At 42.9% G+C, this 27,771-nt stretch overlaps 1 protein-coding gene across 1 annotated transcript; it reads left to right on the top strand.

Moving 5' to 3' along the window:
* The first annotated feature begins 618 nt into the window (after positions 1-618).
* NRAS (NRAS proto-oncogene, GTPase) lies at positions 619-26,935 on the top strand. Its single transcript, XM_056558375.1, has 6 exons — positions 619-633; positions 21,839-21,966; positions 22,937-23,115; positions 25,166-25,325; positions 25,447-25,570; positions 25,677-26,935. The coding sequence occupies exons 2-5, from the start codon at positions 21,856-21,858 to the stop codon at positions 25,564-25,566; spliced, it is 570 nt and encodes a 189-aa protein (XP_056414350.1). The 5' UTR covers positions 619-633; positions 21,839-21,855; the 3' UTR covers positions 25,567-25,570; positions 25,677-26,935.
* The last annotated feature ends 836 nt before the right edge of the window (positions 26,936-27,771 follow it).

Below are 27,771 nucleotides of genomic sequence, written 5' to 3' on the forward strand. Positions count from 1 at the left end.
TTGGTGACATACACAAGTATACTGTGTACCCTATACAGCAGTGTTTCCCAATCAGAGTGCCTCCAGCTGTTGCAAAACTACAACTCCCAGCATGCCCGGACAGCCAACGGCTGTCCGGGCATGCTAGGAGTTGTAGTTTTGCAACAGCTGGAGGCACCCTGGTTGGGAAACACCGCTATACAGTAAGAAAAGCCATGCCAATGCATACCACCCCATCAAAGGCCAAAAAACACAACAGGCGCGGTTAGAAGGTAAAATACGCGGCAGTCACCATTTCCTCATGGTAATGCCCGTACAGATTCGTTATCCTGGAATTCTGTACAGAACCAAGCGGCTCCGCATTCCCCACAGGCCGAGGTGTGAGAGCCGACCACCTCCCGTGCGGTAATGTCGGTACACCCCGTTATCACCGCTGGAGCCAGGATGGGGGCGCTTGGCGGGCTAGGTGTGGAGGGCGGAGATCTCGCGAGTGTTGGAGCGGAGGACGCGGAAGCGGCTACTAAGGGAGGAGGGGTGCAGGGTGCGCCCAAATAGAGTGGTCGCTCCGGGTAAGGAGCCAGGAAGGCTGGGCGCTAGGGACAAAGTGACCGGTGCATGGACCGGGAAAGAAACGGCGCTACGCGGTGCAGGAGGGTGAGTACCGGCAGCTTTAGTCACTTGTACTCCAGCCTCGCCTCTGTTAGGATAGCGCTGCCCTTAAAGGGGACTCTCATCTGAAATCCACTAGCGCCCAGAATACAGCTGTTGGGAGCTGTACGAGTCTCCACAGCGACTGGAGGTTCGGGGTGTACAGCAGGTGGGGACAGTGGGTAAAATCCCTGTGTATGTATATGTTCAGGAAATAGTCCTATTCATCACCAGCAAAACATGAGGCCAAAAGGGCGATAGTAGGGTAACCCCAAGATTAAAATGGATCACCTCTGCACAGGATTGGTTACATGTATCCAGTCTAGGGTGGTCACCTGGCTGGTATTTTAGCGATCCTGTCGTTATTCTTATATTAAAATGACCGGCAATGCAATGACCGGTATTTATCCAACCAATCCTCCAACTCCCGGAATGTTGCACCAGTGTTTCCCAACCAGAGTACATTCAGCTGTTGCAAAACTACAACTCCCAGCATGCCTGGACTGCCAACGTCTTCAGCTGTTGCAAAACTACAACTCCCAGCATGCCCGGACAGCCGTTGGTGCTGGCATCATAAAATGGACATATTTTTACTTTTGGAAAAAATTAGAGGGCTTCAAAGTAGAGCAGCAATTTTCAAAAATGTCACAAAAATTGCAAAATATGAAGGGACAGATGTTACAGAACTACAACTCCCAGCCTGGGCAGTCTAGGCATGCTGAGTTGTAGTTTGGCAACATCTGGAGGGCTACCGTTTTGGCACCACTGTAACAGTGGTCTCCAAACTGTGACCCTCCAGATGTTGCAAAACTACAACTCCCAGCATGCCCAGACAGCCTTTGGCTGTCTGGGCATGCTGGGAGTTGCAGTTTGGCACTCACTAGGAAGGACAGCAGTAAATATAGCTTACTGCCCCCTTCCTTCCCATTCCCCCCCCCCCCCCCCGCCACCGCCGTCGATTCCCTACCTGCGCCTGTCTCCAGTGACGATCTGCGGTCCCCACGCATCTTCTCCTCCAGGTACCGGCCTCCATCTTCTCCACACGTTCCCCACGACATCCAGGGGTGGGCAGGACGGGGTTGCCATAGCAACCCACTGTCCTGCGCTGCCATTGGTCAGAATCAGTTCTGACCAATGGCAGGGGATAGGAGGAGATCGCAGCACTGCAACATCCCTCAGGATGATCGGGGTGTCACTGACAGCTCCGATCATCCCTATTTTCCGGGTGATTAGGTCACCAGAAACCCGATCAGCACGGAATAGCAGAAAATCGCATGTCTGAATTGACATGCGATTTTCTGCGATCGCCGACATGGGGGGGGGGGGGGGGGTCTCAGGACAGGACAGAATGATTTCAGCAGGCATCCCGGTCCCCAACCAGCTAACGGCGGGGACCAGAATTCCCACGGGCGTATGCATACGCCCCACGTCCTTAAGGACTCGGGATGCAGGGTGTATGCATACGCCCGGCTTCCTGAAGAAGTTAAAGAGGTTTTCTTAACTCTGACCATGTTCATACGGTGTAAAATGTGCAGTAAGAATGTCTGCACGGAAAACAGACTTTCCACCGTATGAACATACCCTTTAACATTGATAGCACATTGGTAGGGTAGACCATCAGTGTTTATTGTAAGGGACTAACTTGTAGGACCCCTCACTGAACAGCATAATGGAAGGTCACTATGGTTTCTTCACTGAAGTGCCTGACACAGAAAGGGCCCTAAAACCCAGGGCGATTATTGGAATTGTATCTGAAGAGGCCGATAACGCCCTCTGAAATGGGATCATGGATCAGCCAGAAAATGAGCAAATGCTTGTTCTTCAGCTGATCGGGTCTTTGGTGCATGTCCCTCTGTAATAGGGGACATGCAGGGGATGAGATACGACAGCAAAGGGCTGCACAAACCATCTAGGGATTGTTTATGTCCCTCCCCTCCAGTCTGCAAGATCAATTCTTATTTACAGCTCAGGCAATCTAATAGGGCCAGAATAAACCTGACCAAGCAGTCCTATGACCTGTGTCTGTTAAGTGGGGACCCGTATGGTTGGATTGCTTTAAGCATGGGACATCGATATGAAAACCTATAATTGCATATCTCAGACATATATGGATTTGTTGAAACAGCCTTCTTTTTAAAAGTGATACATTCTAGAAATAAAGCCAAGCGGCTGCGGGGAATATGTGTTTTCTTTACAGCTTTTGTCATCTTAGCTGCTGCTGCGTAGAAGGGAAAAAAGGCTCCCGGGAAGAAAAATAAAACATACTCTTCTATAGGCATGGGCTTGTTTATTGCTATAGGTTTAGATTCTCCTATGTGTACTATAAACCTGGAGAAGGTGGGAAACACAAAAAAGTGCACCTCTTTGCAGAAGTTTTTCTCCAGCTCTCTACCACTCCTGATTTTGACCAAAATGAAAGCAACAATTATGTGTATGTAGCCTTCAGGTATTTCCTCCTGGAATACAAAATCCATGTTACAGCCACCATACTCAGAAATCCTGTGGTGCCAGTAGGCTGGATACACACTGCATTTGTGTTCTCGATTTAACATATTAGTTAATAATATGACTAAAATAATAAATGGCGGAGGGGCAGTAGACATCGCATATCTAGATTTTAGTAAGGCTTTTGACACTGTCCCACATAGACTTATCAATAAACTACAGTCATTGAGCTTGGACTCCCATATTGTTGAGTGGATTAGGCAGTGGCTGAGTAACAGACAACAGAGGATTGTAGTCAATGGAGAATATTCAGAGCAAGGTCTTGTTACCAGTGGGGTACCTCAGGGATCTCTACTGGGACCAATATTGTTTTAATATCTTCATTAGCGATATTACAGAAGGTCTCGATGGTAAGGTGTGTCTTTTTGCTGATGACACAAAGATATGTAACAGGGTTGATGTTCCTGGAGAGATCCGCCAAATGGAAAAGGATTTAGGCAAACTAGAAGAATGGTCAGAACTCTGGCAACTGAAATTTAATGTGAATAAGTGCAAGATAATACACCTGGGGCGTAAAAACCCTCAGGCAGAATATAGATTATTTGACACAGCCCTGACCTCAGTATCTGAGGAGAGGGATTTAGGAGTAATCATTACAGAAGACTTAAAGGTAGGAAGACAATGTAATAGAGCATCAGGAAACGCTAGAAGAATGCTTGTATAGGGGGAGGTATAAGCAGTAGAAAGAGAGAAGTGCTCATGCCGCTGTACAGAACACTGATGAGACCTCACTTGGAGTATTGTGCGCAGTACTGGAGGCCGTATCTCCAAAAGGATATAGATTCTCTAGAGAGAATTCAGAGAAGAGCTACTAAACTAGTACATTGATTGCAGGATAAAACTTACCAGGAAAGGTTAAAGGACCTTAACATGTATAGCTTGGAAGAAAGAAGAGACAGAGGTGATACAATAGAAACCTTTAAATACATAAAGGGAATCAACACGGTAAAGGAGGAGAGCATATTTAAAAGAAACAAAACTACCGCAAGAGGACATAGTTTTAAATTAGAGGGGCAAAGGTTTAAAAGTAATATCAGGAAGTATTATTTTACTGAGAGAGTAGTGGATGCATGGAATAGCCTTCCTGCAGAAGTGGTCGCTGCAAATACAGTGAAGGAGTTTAAACATGCATGGGATAAGCATAAGGCTATCCTCCATATAAGATAGAGATATGCATAAGGCTATCCTTCACATAAGATAGGGCCAGGGACTATTCATAGTATTCATATTATTGGGCAGACTAGATGGGCCAAATGGTTCTTATCTGCCGACACATTCTATGTTTCTTTGTTATACATGAAATGTATACGGTAATAAATGCTAAAAATGGTTCCTGTACTCAATTGTGCCTGCCAAAGCTTGCCTCAGGCCAATTTGACGGTTCACTGTTGCGCAAATGATTGTGTGGGAAACTAAAAAGTTTTTTATAAAATTATAATTATATGACCCCCTATTACCATTTTTAAAATAAGAACGTAAACCAAAGAAAATAAACATGTTTAGTGCTGAGCAAGTGGAAGTGTCCAAGTTATTAAAGGGGTTGTCCTGTGAAAATGATCTAATCTCCTATTACAGTGTCCGTATTATGACATCATCGGGCGTCAGCCAAATAGCCATCATTCCTCCTCCATAATCCTCAAAATCTGTCCTCCATCAGAGTAATCTCTCCTCCTTCAGACTTAAACAAAATCCTCCCACATTCTTACACCCTCAGCTTAACCTCTGTCACACCCCAGACAAACCTCGGTAACACCCCAGACGAACAGCCATTGATGTAAAGTTTTCCTCGATTTGTAGAAAACTGAGAGCGCATACATAGCACTCCGCTGACAGCGTAGGGTTAAAAGAGGCAGCATTAGGAGTGTAGCCCTGCGCATGTGCATTTATCCGTACCGCTCAGAGTGCATGCGCTGCTTTCCTCCGCTACGCAGTTAGTGTTGGGAGGCTGGAAAACTTTAACGGCTGATGTCTGAGGCATGACGGAGGTTTTTCTGAGGTTTGAAGGATGAGGGAGGTTAAGCTGAGGGTGTAAGAATGTAGGAGGATTTGGTTTATGTCTGAAGGAGGAGAGAGATTTGGGATGACAAGGTTAAAGGGGTTATCCACCATAAGGTGATTTTAGTATGTACCTGGCAGACAGTAATGGACATGCTTAGGAGGATCTGCGCTTGTCTTGGGGCTAAATGGCTATGTTGTGAGATTACTATAATACTGTGGCTAGCTTTTTGTGAACTGGTATTTCCTGTTTTTTTTTTTTTTTTTTTTTGTTTGCCTATGAATTCCATTTTCCTCACTCCCACAAATCAGCCACCCCACCCATTGAAACATAAATGAGCTGCATCCATTCAAAAGACCTGTGGATTTCAATCAGGGTGCCTACAGCTGTTGCATTAGTTACAGATTAATCTCTCTCCCACCAAGCAATCCCTCCACCCATTGAAGCAGACAGGCTCCCTGTCATCAGCTGACTAGTGAGTCAGGTCTTGGCCGCATTGCAACCTGGGAAAAATCTGAGACAATTCATTTTGTATGCTGCTTATAATAAATATTGGGGTGGAAGTCGCATAAGAATTGTGAGAAAACCGTCACACACAGGTACGGACTCTATATTATGAACTACACTAACTTTACAGCCCCTGTAGCATAGTCAAATAAAAAAAAATTCCTGGAATACCCCTTTAACATGATGTATGACGGAGGAGGCGAGATTACTCTGATGGAGGACGGATTTTTAGGATGAGGGAGGCAGAATGATGGCTATTTGGCTGACGCCTGATTATGTCCTAATATGGACACCGTACCCTATCTATAGGATAGGGGATAGGCTTTAGATTGCGGGGAGTCTCAGCAGTAAGACCCCTCGCGATCAGATACTTATCCCCTATCCTGTGTAATAACAAAATATAAAAATATTGATTGTGCACAGCAAATGACATAAACTAGAATAAGTAATAGAAATACTAATTTTTGTTCATATCATAGCTGAGAAATATGTAATAAAAAGTAATCATAGAAAAATCCCATAGACCCCAAAATGGTTCAGGTAAAAAAAAAATACAAATCAGTGCCAAAAATGAGCCATCGTACTGCTCTATAGACAAAATAAATGTATTTAAAAAAAAAAAAGTAGTAAAACATAACAAATTATAAAATTTGGGTGTCACTGTAATCATACTGACCTGCAGAGGTTAATGGGAAATTTAGTATTTTTCCTATTTATACCTAGGCTGCCTGAATAAAAATATTTAACTTTGACTTACCTTTTTCCGACCTCTGGGCCCAGTCTTCTTGCTTTTGGTACCCAACCCGACACACAGGTCAGCTAATCACAGGCTAAAGTGATGTCCCGCTTTGGCAGTGGGATATAATGGACCCAGGCCCCACCTTCTTCCTGATACACTGGCCTGTTACATCACTTTAGCCTGACTCCTCGTGCTATTTTTTTAAATTTTTTATTGCAAAGCATTTTTTTTGTTTTTCTGTAGAAAAACCTATAAGAAAATGTCATACTCAGAATATGCTACATATTAATAAAAATTCCACTAAAACACCCCAGTGCATTGTTTTATTCCACAAATTAATGGGAAACTGTCAGGTCCCTGGAGCCTCATGCCCCAGCAACTGACAGGTGAGGAGAACAGCATGCTAATGCTTTTCTCCGCAGTTCTGCCGTAGTTCTTACAGAATCTATGCAACACGTGCAGATTTGGTGGAAATGTAGACTTTGCCACAGATTTCAGTTTTTGCCTTAGACTGGCTAAAACATGAATATGTGTAATGATGTTAAGGGTAAAGTTACACACAACGTATACGTAGCATATTTCACACTGTCCAAATTTTGATGTGCAGCGGGAAATACGCTGTGTATGCTTCTGTTAGCCAACTCGCGCGGCTACCCGGCGGCAGCCCTGTGTGTTCAGTGAGGTTTGAAGGCACGGCCGCATGTCACAGTAACGTTGCCACTAGGCCCCGTCTCAAGACTTCACTGAACACACAGAGCTGCCACCAGGTAACCGCGTGTGTCAGCTAACAGAAGCATACACAGCGTTTTTCCCACTGCACAGTAGATTTTGCGCAGCGTAAAAGATGCTGTTTATACATTGTGTGTAACCCTACCCTAAAGGCGTCATAGAATGCTGATGTCATCACTCTGCGGAGAATAGGCCCTTCCCAGAAAAGTCATGCTTGAGGGCAGAGTTAAAGAAGCTCTCTGTTGTTACTTGGACTCAGCAGGGAGGATGAGTAACGACAAGTAAATGTACAGGGAGGTTGTCATATGAGATCCTGGAAGAAACTGTAGTCTGATCCCTGCACTTACCAGCCTAATGCTGCAGTTGTCACACAGAAATGATTTATTGCTCTGTTTTGTGAAGGTATAGATATAAGTAAAGAAGCTTGGTGGATGTCAGCAGTAACGGTAAAACCTCTCCAAAAAAGGACCAATAAGAAAGAGTCCAGAAGAGATTGCACTCACCATCCACAGACTTTATTCACTGGAGTACAGGCATATAAAGGCGGAGGCAGGAGCACATCGGTGTGCCCCTGCCTCCGCCTTTATATGTCTTTACTACAGTGAATAAAGTCAGTGGATGGTGAGTGCAATCTCTTTATGACTCTTTCTTATTGGATGTGACGTTACTAACATTGAGGTGCACCACCGATGTCCACACCTGTGCCTTACCTGCAGCGACACCAGTCCGCACTCCTACACAATACCCTTGTCCTGCATGTGCCGGATCCACACAGCTCTTTGAAAATCTTTATAGGGGGTGGTCTTCTCAGTCCACTATACAATATGCAGAGTGGAACTTTTCAATGTAATTTTGGGTGACATATATATATGTGTGTGTGTGTGTGTGTGTGTTTGCAGTAGGGATCGACCGATTATCGGTATAGCCGATGTTATCGGCCGATAATCACTATTTTGGGCATTATCGGTATCGGCAATTATCTTGCCGATAATGCCCCCACCGCACCGCGACCGCCACCCCCTCGACCCGCCGCACGGCACCTCCGACCCACCGCATCACGTCGCACCCCCCACCGTGATGCTAGGCGGTATACCGGTATGGATTTTTTCCCATACCGCTATACCGGTCAGGCCCCTCCCCCACCCTCCGAGTGAATAAAAAAATTTAACTTACCCGTAATGGGGGTGGTCCAGGCCATCCTTCCTTCATGTAGTGTCCGGGGGCGTTCCGGGTGGAGGGTGGTCCGGTCCGGGCTGTCCTTCTTCTCCCACGGTCTTCTTCTCCACTCCGGGCAGGCTCCGGCCTAGTACGCTGCATAGACGCCGCTACACGGTGACGTCAGGTGCGTCGCTGCGCACGGGCGTCACTGCGCAGCGACGTCTATGCAGCGTACTAGGCCGGAGCCTGCCCGGAGTGGAGAAGAGGCCCGCCGGAGAAGGACAGCCCGGACCGGACCACCCTCCACCCGGAACGCCCCCGGACACTACAGGAACGATGAATGGATGGCCCGGAGCACCCTGGCAGGTAGGGGAGAGAAGCGGGTGGTGGCAGCGGCGGCCTATGGCCCCGCAAAAGCCACTGCAGATCATTGATTTAAAGCGCCCACTTTAAATCAATGATCTGCAGCGGTGTCGCAGGGGGTTAAATAGCCGATAACTTATACCGGAATATCGGTATAAGTTATCGGCTATCGGCCCTAACCTGCACCGATTATCTGTATCGGCCCTAAAAAACCGATATCGGTCGATCCCTAGTTTGCAGTAGGTTTGTGCATAATCATAAAGCCTAACTGAATAGAGACAGCTGTACTGTTTAAATGGGCACTGTCATTTCAAACTACTTCCCTCCATGTGATAGTGTATATTCCTAACATATTAGTAGATAACTTAATTTACAAAAAAAAATTTCTTACTACAGAAAAAAGCCCTCAAATCTTGGCCAGTAGGAAGTGGAAGGGAGTGGGGCTAGGCAGTGTACTGGTTCATACCGAATACCGAAATTTTTGTGCTGCACGATATGAATTTTAACCCATGCCGCAATACCGGTTTGGCCCCTCCCCCTCGGGAATGAATGAATCAGCCTAGTGCTGGGCTGTCCCCATCGGGGAACTAATCCTATGTGACCTGCGAGCGCTGTCCCCATCAGGGTACTACTCAAATGTCCCCTGCATGTGCTGCCCTCCTCGTCCTGTTTGTTGCGGCCGCCGGCGCTAACACTCTATACCAGTGGTCTCCAACCTGCGTCAGACGTCGGCCTATAACCGGCCGCAGCGATGTTCCGCCTTGGCCAGTGATAGGCTGAGCCCACTGTCATGTAAGAAGCCGGCTTCTTACATGACAGTGGGCTCGGCCTATCACCGGCCGAGGCAGAACATCGCTGCGGCTGGTGATAGGCTGACAGATGTCTGACTTTCCCGTCCCCAGCTTAAGGCCGACGTAGGTGCGTTAAAGTTTATTTTGTTTACCTTTTGCAGCCCAGGCATAGGGATACCGCACTGTATAGAGTGCCAGCTACGGCGGCCAAAACAAACAGGATGAGGAGGGCAGCGCTTGCGGGTGATATGTGAGTATTTACCCCGATGGGGATGTGGGCTGATTAATATGGGGGGGGGGGGGGGGGTCTAGGAAATATAGTTATATACAGTGGAACCGCCAAAAGTAAAAAAAATACGGTGATACACACATTTGGTCATACTGCCCAGCCCTAGCAGGGAGGTTTGGCTAGCTTTATGTAGGGGAGAGTGCCTAGTAGGGATCGACCGATTATCGGTATGGCCGATATTATCGGCCGATAATCACGATTTTGGGCATTATCAGTATCGGCAATTACCTTGCCGATAAGCAGATAATGCACCGCCCGCACCGCGACTGCACTTTAAAAGGCAAATGCATCAATAATTCCCTTCTCCTATGCCATTTATACTGCTGTACTGTAAATCACTTCCCAGCACAGTGATAGCCTGTGCTTTTCAGTACACTTTCACCAGCACAAAGGCATAGCATAGCAGCAAGGAATAGGTGCTGTCCTTTGTCTGGCTAGACAAGTAGGGGAAGGATGTTCAAGTGTGAATACTGCTGGCAAGCAGCACAGCTCTGGCCCCACCCCCTTTAAAAAGAGAGAATGAGCAATACAGTAACCCCCCGACCTACGATGGTCCCAACATATGATAAAATTGACATACGATGGCCTCTCAGAGGCCATCGCATGTCGATGTCAGCATCGACATACGATGCCTTTATATGTTGGGGCCATCGCATTAACTGCTATCCGACAGCGCAAAATGCTAAAGCTGCTGTCGGATAGCAGTTTAAGCATCCCTGGCAGGTTCGCTTACCTATTCCCGCTGCTCCGGGTCCACTTCGCGATCCTCCGGTGTCTTGCGCATCTTCTCCAGGGTCCGGGCCTCGCTTTCTGGCGTTGTTATTACGTCACTACGCACGCCACCCCAGCGGAGCAGTGTAATAACGTCACCAGAAAGCGAGGCCCGGACCCTGCAGAAGATGCGGAAGAAGCCGGAGGATCGTGAAGAAGACACCGGAGCAGCGGGACAGCATCGGGAGCGGTGAGGACCTGGTCCGGAGCGACGGGGACAGGTGAGTACAGCTTCCTATACTTTACATTGCACGGATCCCTCAACATACGATGGATTCGACAAACGATGGGTCGTTTGGAACGAATTACCATCGTATGTTGAGGGACCACTGTAGTTTTAAACCATGGAGAGAACTTCCTGGCTCAATAAGGGTATGTTCCCATGTATTTCACTCTGTGCAAAATCTGCTTCTGCAACTGGAAATACGATGCGTAATCTCTGATCACCATACACACAGGGCTTTCTGGTGGCAGCCCTGTGTGTGCAGTGAGTTTTGGAGGCGGGGACGCACACCGGCGTAACTGTGACACACAGCCCCACCTCCAGATCTCACTGCACACGTAAGGCTGCTGCCGAATAGCCCTGTGTGGATGGTAATCCAGGATTATGCAGCATATTTCCCGCTGCAGCAGCAGATTTAGTGGTACATGGGATTGTACCCTTAACCCCTTAAGGACCTAGACATTTTGGCCTTAAGGACTCAGACTATTTTATTTTTACGTTTTTGTTTTTTTTTCCTCCTCGCCTTCAAAAAATCATAACTCTTCTACATTTTCATCCACACACTAGTATGAGGGCTTGTTTTTTGTGCAACCAGTTGTCCATTGTAAAGCCATCACTCACTCTACCCAAAAAATACTATTTGTGTGAGGAAATTAAAAAGAGATCTGCAATTTTGCTAATCTTGGAAATTTTCGTATTCACGCCGTACAATTTACGGTAAAAATGACTTGTTCTTTATTCTTTGGGTCAATATGATTAAAATGATACCCATGATTACATTTCTATTACTGTTGCGCTTTTTTTAAATTATAAAATGTTATAAAATTTTGGACTTTATAAAAAAAATGTTCACGTTCACGCCGTTCACCATACGGTATCATTGACATTACATTTTAATAGTTCAGATATTTACGCATGCGGCGATAACACATATGTTCTAGGGATTGACCGATTATCGGCACGGCCGATATTCACGTTTTTTGCCGTTATCGGTATCTGCTTCTAACCTGCCGATAATGCACAAAACAAGGCGTGCGTACGAATCGTGGGACTTCAGTCCCAGCCCTGAACTTCAGGCCGAATTTGTGCGCACGCTCTGTTTTGCCGTGCGGAGCAATCTAGTTTAGATTAACCCTTTGCAAATACGACACCCAACGGGGCAATTGCCTGACAGCTGACAGCATGGTGGAGCGGGAGCGGTCAGCTGTCCCGCTCCTCCACTCCCTCACCTTTCTCACGCTGCTTCATTCTTGCAGTGGGAGTGAGAGCCGCGGGGACGCCATCCACGGCAGGCCGGCGTGAGGACATCACATCATCACACCGGCTCTCACTCACAGTACAAGAACGTAGCAGCGTGTGGGAAAGGTGAGCGCTGTATGGATGGACGGGCAAATTATAAGTGACGGGGGGCAAATATAAGTGAGGGTGCACAACTAATGCACTTCCAGCCTCAGTTGTAGCAATTTTCACCCAGTTTCACCGGAGCTGGATATATGTAACTCTAGCCTTAGACAATAAGCTGTAATATGTAGGGAAACCTGGTCGTAAATTGCTTAAAGGGACTCAAGACCATGCTTTTAAGGTCTGCAAAAGAGCAGTATATGCTAACAAAAGTAGTCACTTAAACACGAAGTACGAAATCAATGGATCCAGCAGAGGCATGCACAAAATTTGCTTCATATTGAGTTGAACAGTATGACATGGAGATTTGGTCACACTAGAATTAAATTTTTTGGCTTGAGTTCCCATTCCCTTTTTACTTCTATTTAAATATCGTATTCCTTCCAGTACTTATCAGCTGCTGTATGATATAGAGGAAGTTCTTTTCTTTTTGAATTTCTTTTCTGCCTGACCACCATGCTCTCTGCTGACACCTCTGTCCATGTCAGGAACTGTCCAGAGCAGGAGAAAAGCCCCATAGCAAACCTATCCTGCTCTGGACAGTTCCTGACATGGACAGAGGTGTCAGCAGAGAGCACTGTGGTCAGACAGAAAAGAAATTCAAAAAGAAAAGAACTTTCTCTGTAGCGTACAGCAGCTGATAAGTACTCGAAGGATTAAAATTTTTAAATAGAAGTAATTTAAACATCTGTTTAAGTTTCTGACACCAGTTGATTAAAAAAAAAGTTTTCCACCGGAGTACCCCTTTTAAATGTTACATAATGAGGCGCAGAGGTAGCAGTCTCATTGGGTCTCTGGTGCCTAAGGGGGCCAAAAGGCACCTCTGCCCCATAAGACAACACCAGTATTATAAATGGTGCACAGTAGACACAGGGCCCTGAAACTACAAATTACATCTCTGGTTACATATCAATATACATGATGGTTGGTGAGTAGGATACTGAGCATAAATTTTGAATGAGATGTTCAGTTTCCTGTTTTTTTTTTTTTTTTGCTATTGGAATCACTTTTGGGATGCCTTTTATGTAAAATTGGACAAGTTCTTAGATAGGAAATGTTACAAGGGTGTGCCCCACTGCAGTGACATCAGTACAATACAATGATGGATAGAATATTGTGCCTGGCTTCTGTAAAACTACTTACAGCTATATAAGTAAGCACTTCTGTCTCCACATTGGATACAAGTACAGTGATCTGTCGGTCCTTTGATTCTTTTTTCATACAGTGAATTCTATAGAAACATATTCTATACAGTTGAAGAAGTCATCATAATCCGGCCCTCATAAGGTCTTCAAAGCTTTATTGTGGACAGGCACAGTATAACAACTGTGCAATATTCACATAAAAAACAGTAGCTGGAAAAAACATGATGTAGTTTACGAGTTCCAGACCAACTGATCCTTTAACGAAACCTAAGGTTTTGTTAAGGGATCAGCTGATCTGAAACACGTTAACTACATTGTTTTTCCAGCTACTGGTTTTTATGTGAATTTTACACAGTTATGTTTTACCTGTCAGTAATAAAGCTATGAAGATCTTATGAGTGCCAGCTTATCATGACTTATGAGTTCTGAAAGAGCACCAGTGCACCGCGCCCAGTGGGAGCTGACTCTACCTGCATTCCATCTTCACAGCGGGTGTCAGGAGTGACATCCACTGTAATCTTTCCTTCGCTGCAGGTACTACTACTCCCAACATGGAGCACACTCTGCTCTATGCTGGGAGCTGTAGTACCTGCATTAATAGACAGATCTTAAAGGAGAACTCCAGAATACAAAAATTGTCCCCCATACTGCCGGCAGTAAAAAAAAAAATAGATACATACCTTCCTTCGCTCCCCCGGTGCCTCCGGTGACCCGCTCCAGTCTCCGCTGCAATCCTCTTCCTGGTTGTCAGTGGTCGGCGAGTCATACCTAACTCAGCCAATCACTGGCTGCAGTAAAGTCCCTATTCGGCCGGTGATGGGCTGAGCTGCAGTGTGACGTTTTCGGCCCCGGCAGCAGGTGACGGTGTAGTGAAGAATTGTGTGTCTTGAAGCGTTCTCACACTGCCGCTCAGCCTATCGCCGGCTGAGTCGGGACTTCACTGCAGCCGTCACCTCAATTTTAACTTTTTACATTTATTATTTTTTTTTTTTAATTATTTTTATTTATTTATTTTATTTTTTACTCCTTGGCCTATAATAACTAACTACTATAATGATACCTTTTTAATTTTTCAAAACATATGCTCCGAAACAAAAACAAAAATTGGTGAAATTGAAATAGTAAAAGATAATTTAGCAAATTTGGTGGTTTTCTTTTCTACACCTTTTGCCTTGTGGCTGAGCTAACAGGTTATTTTCATACTTTAGGCCGGCCTGGTTACAGCATTACCAGATTTGTATAGTTTCCGTCATGTTTCACTAATTTAAACAAAAAATTCAGAACTTTTATTGCCATTTTCTGACCCCTGTAGATAGAGCTATATATTATACATATAATTTTTTCTTTCTTTTTTTCTTTCGCACCATAATCTGTTTTCTGTATCGGTACCATTTTGGTATTGATCTGACTTTTTAATCACTTTTAACTTCTTTTTTTTTTCTGGGATCTAAAAGAAAAATAGCAATTCAGTTTTTTTTTTTGTTTTTTTTTTACATTTACATCATTTACCGTACGGGATACATAATGTTATATTTTAATAGTTTAATAGTTCATACAATTACGCAGGCAGCGATACCAAATATGTTTATTTTTTATTATGTTTACATGTACTTGTACGCCCTTTTTACATTACCTGTATGCCCTGCGCCCGATCCCGGTATATAACGTGGGGTCACACCGTTGACAGTCAGGATTCTAGGCTAATAGCTTTCGGCATCGATCATTTTGCCACGTGCTATTAACCCATTAGATGTGGCGTTCAAAGTTGATCGCTGCATTTTAAAATGAAAGTACGGTAAAAGCTTCCCAACAGCTCAGTCGGGCTGATTGGGACCATCGCGGTGAAATCGCAATTTCCCGATCAGCTAGAACGCGAGCGGAGGTCCCCTTACCTGCCTCCGTCGTGTCCGATCGGCGATTGATTGCTTCAAGCCTGAAATCCAGACTTGAGCAATCAACCGCCGATAACACTGATCTTTGCCGTGTCAATGCACAGCAATGATCTGTGTATGAGATCGGTATGTGCAGTGTAATAGCCACTAGGGGGGCTATTACACTGCAAAAAAAAAGTGTAAAAAAAAAAATAATAATAAATAAATAAAAGTTAATAAAGATCATTTAACCCCTTTCCCCATAAAAAAAAAAACTGTGTAAATAAACATATGGTATCGCCATGTGCAGAAATGTTCGACCTATAAAAATATATTATTCATTAAACCACACGGTCAATGGCGTACGCGCAAAAAAATTCCAAAGTCCAAAATAGCTTATTTTTGGGTCACTTTTTACATCATGAAAAAATGAATAAAAAGCGATCAAAAAGTCTGATCAATATAAATATGATACAGATGAAAACTTCAGATCACGGTGCAAAAAATGAGCCCTCATACCGGCCGGTACGCGGAAAAATAAGAGTTATAGGGGTCAGAAGATGACAATTTTAAACGTATACATTTTCCTGCATGTAGTGTTTTTTTTTTTATTTTTTTTTTTCAGAAGTAATACAAAATCAAACCCATATAAGTAGGGTATCATTTTAACCGTATGGACCTACAGTATAAAGATAAGATGTCATTTTTACCGATAAATGCACTGCGTAGAAACGGGAGCCCCCAAAAGTTACAAAATTGCATTTTGTCTTCAATTCTGTTGCACAATTAAATTTTTTTTTTTTACGCTTCGCCGTGAATTTTGATAAAATGACTGTCACTGCAAAGTAGAATTGGTGTCGCAAAAAATAAGCCATAATATGGAATTTTAGGTGCAGAATTTAAAGCGCTATGATTTTTAGAAGGTGATGAGGAAAAAATGAAAATGCTGAGAAAGTTAATATGGAAGGGGTTAATGTGTGTCTTTCAAACTTTTACTAAACCTTTTTATTTTTTTTTTTACACTTTATTAGTCCCTTAGGGGACTTTTAGGAGGAATCATTAGATTCATCATACAGATCAATAGACTTCTATTGAACTCCATTGATCTGTGTGCTCTGCGTTCCATTGATAGAGCCTGGTTGGACTAGGCTCTATCAATGACAGAGCCACGGACACCAGGGAAGCAGAGGTAAGCCCTCCGGCCATCTCTATATTGGATCCCCCACTAGCCCACCAGGGAGCATTCACATGTCCCTTTAGACGTCGTTGTCAGCTTTGACAGCAGCTATCTAAAGGGTTAATAGCCACCCGCGGCGATCTCCACATGCTGGCTATTAGCGGCGGCCCCCAGCTACAGGAATCAGCTGGGGGCTGCAGAGCATGGTGCGGGCACAAGTCCAGAGCCCACTCCTTACATCCCTGTGAGCACCAACGTGCTTGTTGGGGGCTTTCAGGTCTAGCCCTGCTTGCCCGAAGCAGGGCTAAGAGCCTGAAAAATTCACCTGCCCGGTGCCTGGAACTGCATGTCCCGGGCATCGGGCGATACGAATTCCACATCCTTGAGTCCTATTGTTGGACTAAAAATGCTGCATTGTACACTGATGGGTGAATAAACAGCGTTTTTTGAATCGCAGAACGGAGTGCCATATCTCTACTTATCTGGATATTGTTGACCCATTTAATGGCTAATTCCTGCGCTTCAGTTTATGTTGATGCTTGTACTTCATCTTGTTACAGGGGTTACCGGCAGATTATAACTTGTAATTTTTCCAGAGGATAGGTCATAAGTATCTTATTAGTTGGGGTCCATCATGAGAATGGAGTGGCAGCATGCATACTTGACTGCCACTCCATTAGCTCGATGTGGGACGGCTGAAGATTGCCGAGTACGATGCTGTCCTGTGAAATGGTAATAAGTGATAATTTTGGGATTAGCCCTTTTAAATAAGCTTGCAATTTGCAGTAAATGCTCTATAGTCAGGCAACATTATGACTTATGTACAGTATAGTAATAAGTTCTTATCCTGGTGTTACTATTTCACTGACCTAGATGTACTTCATGAAAAAGTTGGTATGTTGACTTGCAGAAGGTTGTACTTGGTGAATATTAGCCAGACAAAAATGTTTCTTTGTTCCTCAGCACATCCCTTTGAACCTCTGTTCCCTCCATGCTGCTTCCTTCCTTTAGTTCAGGTGCTTTCCCAGGCCCCCAGTTAACTGTTGCTCCTATTTTTATGGAGAAGGTCCTTAAGCCGCTCCAGTAATCTCCCTTTTATGTGTGACTTGAGGAGTTCATGTTCATGTCAAACGGAAAAGGAAGCCTGCAGACTTAATCATTTCTGTGGTTTCATTTTACTGGTTGTTACATTTTCTCCATGACTACAATTGTGTTTTCATAAACAGATGGATGGACAAATAATGGGAACTATTTGGCACTGGTTGTATTTTGCTGTGCTATGAAACCACTAGGCATGTACATTCTCTATTAGGCTGCGTTCACATCACGTTTTAGGCAATACGGACCGCATACGGCTGGGGGAGCTAAAATCGGGCGCTCCCATAGGCGGCCCGTATGTAATATATTTCTATGAGTAGACTGGAGTGAAACACTGACTACGGTCGGCTCATTTTTGCCCCGTATGCGGTTTTCCCACCGGACTTAAAATCGTGGTAGACCACGGTTTTAGGTCCGGTGGGAAAACCGCATACGGGGCAAAAATGAGCCGACAGGAGTCAGGGTTTCACTCCAGTTGACTCATAGAAATACATTATATACCGGCCGCATATGGCAGGGATACGGGAGCGCAAGGTTTTAGCTCCCCCCAGCTGTATGTGGTCCGTATTGCCTAAAACGTCATGTGAACCCAGCCTCACACTGATTTCTTTTGGTATCTCTCATAGGAAAAATGAGTTGCAGAGGGTCAAGGGGGTAAATTATTGCCCTTGCTAACAAAAATGTTTTACATGTACTGTTTCCCCAAAAATAAGACATACTCTTTTATATATATATTTTTCCTCAAGAAGACACACTATGGCTTATTTTCAGGGGATGTCTTATTTTTAATAAGTATGGTACAACAATCTACATTTATTCAAATACAGTTAAGTCATTTTCTTCTGGAAACATTTATTCAATGATTTCTCTGGGCTCTCTAGCAGACTGCTTGCTGAAGCCTTTCCCCTATCCCCTGGTATTTGTGTGGGGTGAGAGAGACCCACAGACTGTTGCTGGTTGGTGCTGGGTGAGAGAGACCCACAGCGCGGAGTAAAATGGCAGCCACAGCTTTATTCTTCCCCCTGAGAACCCACAAAGCAAAACTTTCTGTTCCACTGAGGAAACTTTTTTTACTTTCACTTTCTGTCATCCTCTGTGCTGCGGGAGCCGACCTTGTTGAAGGGGGTGCCGACACCTCTCTGGTCACCTCCGAGATAGCAGCTGTCCCGATGGGGCAGATGAGAAGGGCTGTCCGTCTTTACCGCTCCCCGCCGTTACACTTAGCCATGCCTACCACTGTCTTATTTTAGGGTTATGGCTTATATTACGGCAATGCTTAGAAATTCTGCTACGGCTTATTTTATGGGTGTGTCTTATTTTCGGGGGAAACAGGTTATGGTAACTTTCCAGAGCCCATGAAAGTGCCTTCATCATGTAGACTTGTGACAGTGTGTCACTGTATTAAAGGGGTTATCCACCATAAGGTGATTTTAGTACGTACCTGCCAGACAGTAATGGATTTGCTTAGAAAGGATCTGTGCTTGTCTTGGGGCTAAATGGCTATGCTATGAGATTACAAAAAAAGATAACCTCAGCTTTATAGTAAACTGGGTATTTCTTGTTGGAGTTTGTTCACTTTAAACTACAAATCCCATAATTCCTTGCTTGCAAGTGTGAGGTCATTTTTCTCCCTCCCACACATCAGCCACCCCACCCATTGAAACACACTTGTGATCTCTTCAATGCAATAGACCAGTGTTTTCTGACCAGGGTGCCTCCAGCTGTTGCAAAAACAGAATGATCTTCCTACCACCCAGCAGTTGCTCCACCCATTGAAGCAAAGATAGGCTCCTTCTGAACACCTGACTTCTGATGGAATGCTGTTGAAGATAAACAACTGGGCAAAAATCATTATATTATGAACTACACTAACTTTACAGCCCGTGTAGCATAGTCAAATTATCACCTTAAGGACTCAGGGTTTTTCCATTTTGCTAAATTATTTGTAGGACAAAATAAAAAAAGTAATTTTTAGCAGTTTCTGTTTCAACGCAGTGCACTTTTCGGTAAAAATGACACCTTTTATCTTCTGTAGGTCCATATGGTTACAAGGATACACAATTTATGTAGGTATGCACGGGCCCCCTGCTCTCCCCAGGAACAGGGCGTGTTGCCAACCCATGCACGAAGTGGCGGCAAACATGCCCCCTCCACATATCTCTAATGGAGAGCCAGAGACATATGACTAAGGACTGACTAGTCCGAGCGGTGTCGGGGGGGGGTTTAAATCAATGATCTGCAGCGGTGTCGCGGGGGGATAAATAGCCGATAACTTATACTGGAATATCGGCTATCGGCCCCAACCTCCACCGATTATCGGTATCGGCCCTAAAAAAACGATATCGGTCGATCCCTAGTAGCAACAGTGTCAGACAGCTGCTGCCAAGGCGAATAAAATCATGGGGTGCGTCTAAGGGGCCATAGATGCCCACAACAAAGAAATAGTTTTATAACTGTGCAAATCACCAGTCAGACCACACATGGAATACTGTGTACAGTCCTTGGCACCAATGTACAAAAAAAAAAAAAAAAATTATATATATATATATATATATATATAGTTAGTGGAGCTGGAGAGGGTTCAGAGATGGACAGCCAGCATAATAAGGGGAAGTTAGAGTTGCTCTGTGGGGGGAACTATGTATAAATATATCAGGGGGCAGTCCAAAGATCTCTCCCATGATCTATTTATACTCAGTACTGTATCTATTACAAGGGAGCATCCTCTACAACTAGATAAAAAAAAGCACAGGATACCCGGCATTGTCCTTCTAGTATTATCTCTGCGCTGCCCCTCTCTCCCCACCCCCCCACCCCCATTTCCCATCCGTTTTTTTTCTTTTTTACCCCCCTGTTGATAGTTATGATGCATTTGTAGAGTTGACTATTGATGGCATTTCCAATCCAATCGCAGAAGATGTCATAGTGCCTAAACATTGTTTACATTTTTCCCTCTCAGTATGACTTATTTCATTTTACTGGACACTTCCGTTCTACTGACACTGTCACTGTATGCCTAATGGTTGTGGAAGATGATCCTTTGCTGTATTATTGTGCTTTAATAAAAGCCTGAGTTTGAATATGAAAAAAAAATAAAATAAAAAAAAGCACAGGAGGGGGTTCTTTACCATAAAACAGTGAGACTATGGAACTCTAATAGAGGAATGGAGAACTCAATAAGACTTTAAAAGGGGTCTGGAGGCATTTTTAGAGAGCAATAATATGACCGTTTGTAGTCAGTAGATTCTGGACTAGGATTGTTAATCTAGGGCAGTGGTCTTCAACCTGCGGACCTCCAGATGTTGCAAAACTACAACTCCTAGCATGCCCGGACAGCCAACGGCTGTCCGGGCATGCTGGGAGTTGTAGGTTTGCAACATCTGGAGGTCCGCAGGTTGGAGACCACTGATCTAGGGATTTGTTCTGATTGTAGAGACCAGAATAAAATTTTTCCCCTAAAATTGTTCTCCACCTTATGGGATGGCGTGCCTTCCTCTGGCTTAAATATATATTGTAATATGTGAACTGGAAGGACATATGTATTTTCTCAGCCTTATAAACTGTAACTCTGAAGCTGCATTTCCTTGCAATACAGAGAGATTCTGTGGTACGAATTAGGGGTCAAAAATTCTATGTTATTGATCTATCCCTTCTATGTTATTGATCATCATTAGATATGAGCGAACTTACAGTAAATTCGATTAGTCACGAACTTCTCGGCTCGGCAGTTGATGACTTTTCCTGCATAAATTAGTTCAGCCTTCAGGTGCTCCGGTGGGCTGGAAAAGGTGGATACATTCCTAGGAAAGAGTCTTCTAGGACTGTATCCACCTTTTCCAGCCCACCGGAGCACCTGAAGGCTGAACTAATTTATGCAGGAAAAGTCATCAACTGCCGAGCCGAGAAGTTCGCGACGAATCAAATTTACTGTAAGTTCGCTCATCTCTAATCATCATGGGAAATGTAGGTTGTATTAGGAGAGCCGGAAGGAAGGAAGGGAGGAATGAAGATGGCAGACAATCCATAAACTCGTACTCCTACGACTAAATATTATTCTCTGCCACTTTTTTTTTATTGCATTGCACTTATGTGCTAGAAAATGGTTTTTCTCATATGTCCAATTTTTTTCAGTTTCTATTTTGCAGCCTGCATGTTTTCACATATGATGCCAGCTGCTCTGTCTGGATCTTCTAAAATGATTTATGACCAAGTCAAAGTTAGCCTTCATCTTTTCATAGAGCAGCATAAAAGATCCCTTAGTAAAGCAGAGAGGTTAGAGGCCAAGCTTTCGGGCAGCTTTTCTGAAGGACTTTGCTTTTATATTATTTTAATATTCATTTTACACTAATTCTTCTGAATGACTTTTTTTATATACATTTTTGTAACGTGTTACTTTCTGCCATATAGTTTTCACTTCACACGAACTGTTGTTTTTTATTTCTCTCCAGGGAGCCACTCTACAGAAATGACTGAATACAAACTGGTTGTGGTGGGAGCTGGAGGTGTCGGAAAAAGTGCCTTAACTATACAACTTATACAGAACCATTTTGTAGATGAATATGATCCTACAATTGAGGTATAGTCTACATCCAGCCTAGTTCACTACATTACACTATAGTGCTGCTAATACTTTTATCATACGTTTCAGCCAATTGTTGTCTTGGCTGGGCTTAGGACATGAAGTGATATTTATACAAGCGTGGCCACTACTTTTACTCTCAACTGGAACTATGCTAAACAAGTTAAAATGAGTTCTCTTTGCACTTGGCAAAGAATCTGTCAGCTGTAAATGTGATAATATAAAGGGGGGGAAAAAAGCCAAAACTCACTGTTGGTCTTTGTCTATTTGCTAAAGAGATAGAGTGCCGGCCATTCTTGGGCCACAGCAATCATGTGATGTACAGCCTGACATAACCGTGGTTGCACATCATTGCTTCAGGTTAGGGAAGTCACTGGCTTATTTTTTTTTTTCTTATCACATTTCTTCCTGTCAAATTATGTGACTTCGAAGGTTATAAAAACAGCTTTATCCCCCTTTTAAAGGGGTTTTCCGGTAAAAAAAAAAAAAATTTTTCCCTTTTGTCCCCAGCCTGCTTAAAAAAAAATTAACAAACTCTTTAACTCCCCTTCCTCCACTCACCTGTTGCTCCGGTATCAGGGCGCCTCTTCTCCGGACAGTCTTCACGTCTACGGCTCCGGTGAAGCAGACTGTCAGTGATGTCACGGCGTCTCTCAGCCAAACACTAGCCGCAGCAGTGTCCTGCCTTGGCCAGTGATTGGAGAGCTGTCGGTTCCCTACTGGATGTAGACACTATGCTCTGCAGCTTGGCGAAAAGCAGAGGAATGTGAGCTAAAGTTTTTATTTTATTAGTCAAGCTGGGGAAATTTTACACATTTTACCGGACAACCCCTTTAATAACCCAGCCAAATCGATTTCGTTTTTAATTCTTACTTTTCAAGAGCTGTAACTTATAGTTTCTTCCCCCTGTGGTATAATTGTATGTAAGATCTATTTCTTCAAATAGAAATTCTTTGGTTCTTTGTAGGATTCTTACCGTAAGCAGGTGGTAATAGATGGGGAGACATGTTTGCTTGATATCTTGGACACTGCAGGCCAAGAAGAATACAGTGCAATGCGCGACCAGTATATGCGCACAGGGGAAGGCTTCCTTTGCGTGTTTGCAATCAACAATAGCAAATCGTTTGCAGATATAAATTCTTATAGGTAAGTTTTTGCATTAATTACTAATAAAATATAGTCAGATTGTTATCCAAGTCACATCTATAGATAAGCTAGATGTATCAATCGGCCTGAAAGCCTAAATGTCTGGCTTTTCCTATAACTACCAATCACAGCTCAACTTTCACTTTACCAGAGCTAGTTAAGATATAAAAGGTGAGCTGTGATTAGTTGCTGTGGGAAAAACCATACAATTTGGGTTTCAGGCTGATTGATAAATCTCCCCATATGTAATTGAAGGGGAATTCCAGGCAAAAACTTTTTTTATATTTATCAACTGGCTCCAGAAAGTTAAACAGATTTGTAAATTACTTCTATTAAAAAATCTTAATCCTTTCAGTACTTATGAGCTTCTGAAGTTAAGGTTGTTCTTTTCTGTCTAAATCCTCTCTGATGACACCTGTCTCGGGAATCGGCCAGTTTAGAAGAGGTTTGCTATGGGGATTTGCTTCTAAACTGGGCGTTTCCCGAGACAGGTGTCATCAGAGAGGAATTAGACAGAAAAGAACAACCTTAACTTCAGAAGCTCATAAGTACTGAAAGGATTAAGATTTTTTAATAGAAGTAATTTACAAATCTGTTTAACTTTATGGAGCCAGTTGAGATATATATATATATATATATATATATATATATATATTATATATTATATATTATATATTATATATTATATATTATATATTATATATTATATATTATATATTATATATTATATAATATATATATATATATATATATATATATATATATATATATATATAAAAAAGTTTTTGCCTGGAATACCCCTTTAATAATACACAGACAGCTGTACTATGGAAGGAAACATCCACAGTGCACAGAGAAAAAAAGTTAATTTTAAGGGTTATTCTGGCACAACAATTTTTTTAAATAGACTTGTGGTTTACTAAACATACTAATGATATCAAAATCAATCCCCTACTGCTGTCGTTTTGACTGCTTTTGACCCCCCCACTGCTCTCTGCTTTTTCGTGTTTCCTGTGATGTTTTTTTTTTTTCCAGGAACAACCCGCTTAGCCAATCATTGGCCACAGTGGTGACCCACCTCAGCCAGTGATTGGCTGAGCATGCAAAACCCCTGTAAAAGCCACACCTTCAGTCTTTTTAACATACTTTTTGTCAGTTTTCGGTCATTAACATGAAAGTTCACTTAGGGCATGTTCACAGAAGATGTCTGTGCGGACATTCCGCAAACTACAGGTGTCTGTTTATATCGGCGCTAGGTACCGCTCAGGAATGCACCGTCTCATAGATGATAATGCTTTCCTCACGGAGTCCACAGATAAAATTAATGTGTTCACATTTTCTGCGGACACGGAAAACTGAATTTCTGTGTTGGAAACATCTGGCACAGAAATTCCGCTGTGTACACAGCGCAGCAGAATCCAGTTGCATTCAAAGTGACTCTGCTTCAGAGGAATCTCCATGCTGAATTCCAATGCGGAATTCAGCACGGAAATGCCGACATGTGAACATGGCCTTACTCTTTCTTCCAAAGTCGTGGATATGTACTTAGTGTGCTGTACAACTGTTAGTTATTAGTTTAGTTATATTGTGTTGGTCTCTAATTGTATAACCTGCAACCAGTTGTCTTCCTCATTGCTGTGGCAGAATTTTGGCCTCTTCTTCTTTGTAAAATTGCTGTAACCCTTTAACAACTCCATAACATAAATGTCATGGGGAGTTAAAGAGCTTCGGAAAGGGCTCGGGATTGAAACCTCTTCATTCTTGGTGGCTCCCCGGGCTAATAGCAGACCCAGAGCAATCTCCTGTGGATAGGGGATAAGTTGTATTTCCCTGGTGTACCCCTTTAAACCTTACCATTGTAAGGAGCCAATGTGTTGTCATGGCAGCCTCAGGCCTGTACTGTGTTTGTGTAAAGTGTTTGTGTCTGCCATTTCAGCAGTCTGATTGTAGCAGAGTATGCTTAGGATCAGGGTCAAAACATGCAGTTATTGGACATGAAATATCCTGCCCTTCAACCATATGTTACAGATGCTTTTTGACTCATTTTTAGAGAGCAGATAAAAAGAGTAAAAGACTCAGATGACGTTCCTATGGTACTCGTTGGTAACAAATGTGATCTGCCGACAAGGACTGTGGACACCAAGCAAGCCCAAGAATTAGCCAGGAGTTATGGAATCCCATTTGTTGAGACATCAGCAAAAACAAGACAAGTATGAGCGTAACCTTGTGTATCCTGCATGTCCAGTGTGGGAACTCCTGTGCTTGACATTTCTGTAATCTAGTTCTTTTGGACTTTGATTTAACAGTTTTCTATTTAATCTTTCCCTTCAGGGTGTTGAAGATGCATTTTATACTTTGGTTCGTGAAATCCATCAGTACAGGATGAAAAAACTAGATAGCAATGAAGATAGTAGCCAGGGCTGCATCAGAATGCATTGTTCCCTGATGTAATCCAGTAAGTGATAATGCGGAATTATGTTTGGTAAACAATGACTTGTACCATGATCTTGTATTAAAAGTTTTTCATGGTTCATACATCTTTTTGTCAATTCTATTTATAGCCTTTCTGGCCGAAGCACTGGAGGTCTTCTCCGCAACTCGCATTCCACCTGCACAAAACTGTTGTAACAGAAAATCCACTAAGTCCGCTCATTTACCTCGTTCATGGATGGTCTTCTCACTGTGTGTGCACTTTCCACACATCTGCAGCCGTGTGGGCCAACATGTACACTGCACAGATTGTGAAGCTCTAATCCCAAAGGAAATCAATCACCTTGATGTTTGTACTTCAAGTGGTTATACAAAGAGTATGATGTGAAGATGTTTGCTTTTTTTTATTGCTGCACTTCATCTCAAGGATTTATGTTCTGTAGTGACCACATGCTGTGCTGTGTGAATAACCTTGGGTCTATACCACTATAATTCAGTATAGTATGTATAATTAACAGGGGAGAGATGTCCCTTTTTCTTTGAACTGACAATGATGTCCAATGCGCTGTTTTCAGCTACTTGTTCTATTTGACTGTGTAATTTCTTTAGAATACTTACCTTCTTCAGAAAATAACTCCCAGGTTCAAGAAGGACATGTTGGCCTTTGCAACACTTGATGGCTTGGTCACATGACTTTCTGACCTGTTGTTTTTGTTTGCTTGAGTTCTCGTCAAATGCACAAAATGGTTATAGGACCAAATGTTCATGTCTGTGCAAGCTGTTGTAAATAAAGACTATTGCCCAGATTTTTATTCTTTCTGAGACGTGTAAGGTTTTTGTTTCGGACACATCCTGATCAATCACAGCTCAGCTTTCATTTCTCAAAATGAGCTGTAATTGGCTGCTATCTGTCTGGGACAAAAACAGATAAAAAAAAAAAAAAATTCTCAGCCCCAGATATATAAATGTGTCTGTTTTGTAGTTGTTCACCACCTGCCTTACTCTGTATCAGCACTGAAGTGTCATTATTAATAGTAGCACATTACAGAATGTTAGGGCCTGCAAGGAAGCCTTCACATCCTGGCTTATGGTAAACTAAGCATTTTTTTTTAACAGTATTTTACAACAATGAAATTTACAATGTATTATCCTTGTGTATTTGTACATACTTTATCTGGTTATTTTCCTGTGAAAAAAAAATAACATTAAATTCAAATATTAGATTATGTAAGTCAAGCAACACAGAGTGACGCTTTTTGTGATTATATTAAAGGAATTCAGATCCTTAGCTTTGATAGTGAAATAAAAATGTACCTTTTTCACGTTTGTTTATTTATTTATTTTTTTCCTTTTTACCATGAAATGTACAACTTTGGCTGAAGAAACAATCAAAAAATTATTTTATTATTGTAAAGATATTTAAATATTATGTCTACATTAAGTTATTGTCTTTTTCAAATTTTTTTCATGTAAGGCATACATCCTATTTAGTTTAAGTTTCCTTCAGGAATACTGCAATGCTCCCTGCTAGAGACTGATTGGCTTCTAAAAGCCATTTGAACTCAGTGAACCTAGGACCCTTACAGGAAACTCTGAAAAGTGTTGGAACGTAGTCTAAGTATGTAAACATTTTCATAATTGCTTCAGTCCTTGACAGGGTATTAGAGTATGAAGTGAGAGGCCTGATGCAGCCCGCTTCTCTGTTCCCTCTTAAAAACATGTCTGTCATGTATTCTGGCATTTAAAGAGTACCTGTCATCAAACCATAATTTCTAAACTAACTCAGGAGTAGTTAAGGAATATAATCTAACACCCCTCCTGCCCTTAAACATTTTTTCCAAGCTTTAAAAATCTCGGTTATCATACATTTCCCCTTGCTCACATTGTGTGAGCTCCCGGCAGGAGAAAGTGGGCGTTCCCTAGCAGGCACAAAGTCACTGAAGCCTGCGAGAACTGTGCCTCGCCATGCCCCACATGCACTTCCTGAGTTTGGTCTCCTGCCAGGCCCAGGAGGAGATCAAACTAATTGTTTGACTTGTGCAGGGAACAGAACAGAGGCACCTAGTGGCTGTTTTTTCAATCACTTACAAAAACATATAAAGGTTGACAGCAAGACTTTTAACAGCAAGTAAATAGCAAAGTGTCATATAATTACATAAGGAACGATTATATATATATATATATATATATATATATATATATATATATATATATAATATTATATAT

Source organism: Hyla sarda, chromosome 2 (assembly GCF_029499605.1).
Source record: "Hyla sarda isolate aHylSar1 chromosome 2, aHylSar1.hap1, whole genome shotgun sequence".
In the NCBI taxonomy this organism is placed as follows: Eukaryota; Metazoa; Chordata; class Amphibia; order Anura; family Hylidae; genus Hyla; species Hyla sarda.

Bases quoted from the DNA above. Each gene is read 5' to 3' on its own strand.
- NRAS (XM_056558375.1), top strand. From the start codon at position 21,856: ATGACTGAATACAAACTGGTTGTGGTGGGAGCTGGAGGTGTCGGAAAA. The intron at 23,116-25,165 runs GTAAGTTTTTGC...ACTCATTTTTAG, and splicing joins GCAGATATAAATTCTTATAG to AGAGCAGATAAAAAGAGTAA. The intron at 25,326-25,446 runs GTATGAGCGTAA...CTTTCCCTTCAG, and splicing joins CATCAGCAAAAACAAGACAA to GGTGTTGAAGATGCATTTTA.